The 3,922-nt window shown below is 39.4% G+C and overlaps 1 protein-coding gene across 1 annotated transcript in view; it reads left to right on the top strand.

The window, feature by feature from the left end:
- Positions 1-3,922, top strand: part of LOC122081699 (putative acyl-activating enzyme 19) — a 95,342-nt gene that overhangs the window by 79,981 nt on the left and 11,439 nt on the right. Inside the window, 1 exon segment of the mRNA XM_042648896.1 lies at positions 231-452. Within this exon segment, the coding sequence (XP_042504830.1) occupies positions 231-452 (222 nt within the window).

Raw genomic sequence — 3,922 nt, forward strand, 5'->3', positions numbered from 1 at the left:
GTCTTTCAGAGCAGGAAAGGGAGAAAGGCTACCGATTTAATCCCTAATTCCATACGTGCCTAAATCGAACAAACATTCAAGCATAAAAACCATCAAAATCCATGCCTAAAATACCCTAAAATCGAACAAGATCGCATCACACCGAAGCCTAAAATCGAGAGAGAGAGAGAGAGAGAGAGAGAGACAGAGACAGTGAGACAAAGAGAGAGTCACCTTACCTTCGTGCACAGAGGAACCTCGACCTCGACCTCGACCTCGCTCTCGCTGGAACAATAGTAAACCTCGCCGACAGCAAATCGAAGATGATGAAGGAAGTGGGAGATCGTCGCCGTCGCCGCTACACTCGTCGTAGTTGTTGTACTCGCCGTTGTCGCCGTCTCCGTGGCCGCTGCAAGCTTTGGGTTTCAGTTTCAGTTTCAGTTTCAGACAATGGGAAAGGTGTAACTCGTCGGGTACGCAGGAGAAGCACCTCCTCTTCAACTGTTGAAGAGGAAGGGGGGTGTCGATCTTCGAATGACGCTGCCCTTTTTTCATAGATTTTTAAGTAAAAGTGTCGGTCGATCGTGGAATTGTGCCCATTTTTTGTTTCAAGAAACAAGCGAAACAAGTAAAACTTGTTTCGTCATTCATGTTTCTTGAAGCATAAATTGTTATAAATTTCAATTTATGTTTCAAGAAACAAGTGGAACACAACACTTTTATCAAACGGTATTTATGCCGTTTCTGTGTTTCTGAGAACAAGAAAACACAGAAACACGTTTCTGGTTACGTTATCAAACGGGCCCTCAGAATAGGAGTTGTTTATTGGTCAATTTAGTAGCTAGTTTGACTATTAGTTGCTTTAGCTATTTCTAAGTCATTTTTGGTTTCAGTTTAAAGATTATATATATATATATATACACATATAGCCATTCAGGCATATGAGTTTGAGTAATACAATTTTCAATTTATGCAACTATTCTACTGTGAATTCAGTTTGTTGGATTCTCTCGAGCTTTTGGCGGATTCCAAAGCCTCAGCAGGTGGTATTACACCTTTTCTTACGTTTATTTTTCTTATAATTACTTCAAGTTTCAATGATGCAGTAGTGCTGTCATGGCTGAACTGACATGACCGAATCTGGAAACCCAAACCAAGTTTTTTGTCCAAAGGGGGCTGGCAGTGATTTACTTAATTATTGATTTTGGGTTGCTTGTAATACACCACCACCACCACCAACAACAACTTAGCCTTTTTCCCAATTCAATGGGGTCGGCTAGATGGATCCACAAGATGGACAATAAAAGGAAACATAGAGGGGCAAAAAAAAAAAGGGAAACAAGAAGAGGAAACAAAAATGGAAGAGAAAGCAACACCACAGGAACACCACACCTAAAATCGGTCTGCAACATGGATCTTTGGCGTCCAAACAGCTCTGTTTGAGGTCACACTAGAGTCAAGACCTAGTGATGTAGGGGGTTCCTAGGCGACTAGGTCTCCTACAAGATTAACTAACTAGGTAGGGTAACTCAAGGGACTTAGGTAGATAGGACAAAAAGAAACTCAGCAAACAAGATTAAACATGCAAAATAAAATGAGACTAATAAACAAAGTAGCAAAAAACAATAATAATCTAGACGGAAAAACACATAAATTCTTACTTAAGCTTCAAGTGGGGACATGGGGAAGGGAACAAATGTCATACGAATGTTAGGTTCGGCAAAAATCAATCTAGACACCCAAATTAGATATGTAAACAATCAATGTCCTCTAGCAACCAACTAAAATAGAAAATCAGTAAGGGTTTTGGAGATATAACAGTGACGAAACATCTTAAAACAATGGGTAAAAATAGGCATAAACAAAGGGCTAAGGCTGGTTTCAATGTTAATGGGCTGCAACATATAATAGGGATTAATGGAGATGGAGAGAGTTTAGTTTAATGAATTACCTTGCTGCTGTCCAGGTCTGAGGAGAAAAGAAAAGACCAAGGTCCTCCAAAATAAAGAGATGCAGTCCACTTTTGGTTGATGAAGACAAGTCCAGCCGGTTGTATAGAGATCCTCAATATTGTCGATGTAGCTTGGTGAATGATGTTGGGGCTCTCAGCAACTCACGGACAGCAGGTACAACCAGCAGTAATCCGTTCATTGAAAGGAGATCAGCAGCAGCAGAGAGTAAACAGAAGCCAAGAGTAAACAACAGCAGTGAGTAACAGCAGCAGTGTGTACAACAGCAGTGAGTAACAACAGCGGTGACAGAGAAAAAAAAGAATGAAAAAAAAAGAGAGGGAGGCGAGACAAGAGAGAAGAGAGAAGAGAGAAGAGAGAGCCGAGAGAATAAAGAGAGGAAAAAGGCGAGAAAGAAAGTGAGAAAGACGAGATTGAAAGAGAGAGAGAATCGTGAGAGGGGTGGGGGCTTTGCTCCTTGGCTGTTTTTCAATTCACATTCATTATTTCCAAACAATGGCCAATGGCCAATGGCCTTACACTTAAATGGAATAAACTTCCAAAAATAAAAAAAAAGATATTTAGAAACTCAATTGCTTGAAATAAAAAACTACCTAATAGACCAATAGAAAGAAGTCCTAGTTTCCTAATTATGTAAAACAATTAAATAACACTAGAATTAAAGCAAAATACTATAATCAAATAAGATTTGGTGGGGTCCACAAGATCTGCTGAATGGGAGGACAAGGGGGGGTCGAACCCAGTGCTGGAAGGCTGGTTCGACTCCTCTCTTTCCTTCTTCTTTCTTGTTTAATCCTTCAACCATAAAGATGGATCTGGTTGAGTCTTCTTCTTCTTTCGACTGTACACCTTGATGTCCCCATCACCTAGCCTCTGCATGCCTATTTTTACAACCTCATCAATGGTCATTTTAGGTCTGTCCGTACCTCTTTTAGCTCCTTCCATGTGGATCTGGTCACCACTCCTTACAGGGGCATCCCTAGGTTTCCGTTCAACATGACCATACCACCTTAGTCGACATTCTCGGAACTTATACTGAATCGGGGCTACTCCCAAATCAGTTCTAACCTGATCATTTGTTACTCTCTCTCTTAGTTTTGTCACACATCCATCTTAACATCTTCATCTATACTCTCAATTGATCTATGTTACGCTTCTTGACTACCCAACATTTCGCTTCATACCTCATAGCCGGTCTTACAACAGTCTTGTAGAATTTTCCTTTAAGCATCAGAGGAATACGTCGATGACACAACACTCCAGAAGCCCCTCTTCACTTCATCCATCCTACTTTAATTCTGTGAGGAACATCATCTTATATATCACCCTCGTTTTTTATCGACCCCCGATATTTGAAATAGTTATTTTGTGGTATCTCTCTCTCTCCTAAAGTTTACACACCATATACTCCATGGTAGATCTCCATAATTCCAACTTGTCATTAATCCATGTTACTGTTTCATCCACGAGAACAATATCATCGGCAAAAAGCATATACCAATAGTTGTCAAGGCGTCCAGGCGGTTTGCCTGGGGCCTAGGCGACAGCCGCCTTGTTGCACTGCATGTTGCCCTCTGTTTCGGCACTTATTTATGCCAAATATCATTCAGTTATTAAAAACATTTACTTAAGATATTATTCATAAATAAGCAAATACCCCCTATTTGAATCCAATAAAAATAGTTTAAAAATCAAATTCCAAAAGGATAAAAAGTCAACCCCCCAGTCCAAGAACAAAAACTGGATTTTGGTTATATGGACGATTTTCAACTTTTAAATGCTAGGGGTTTTCTCAATTATGAAAATTTTATAAATTCTATCATGTTAAAATATTGCTAAAAACCAAAAGTCCGGTAAAAAAATATTTTGTTTTGATATTCATAAAATTATTTTCATTCAGGCGATTTTAACAGTATTTGCGCACTTAAAAATAAGTTTGACTGAAGCATTACTTTGTCATTGCAACTCAGATT

The sequence above is a fragment of the Macadamia integrifolia genome, chromosome 6, assembly GCF_013358625.1.
Source record: "Macadamia integrifolia cultivar HAES 741 chromosome 6, SCU_Mint_v3, whole genome shotgun sequence".
In the NCBI taxonomy this organism is placed as follows: Eukaryota; Viridiplantae; Streptophyta; class Magnoliopsida; order Proteales; family Proteaceae; genus Macadamia; species Macadamia integrifolia.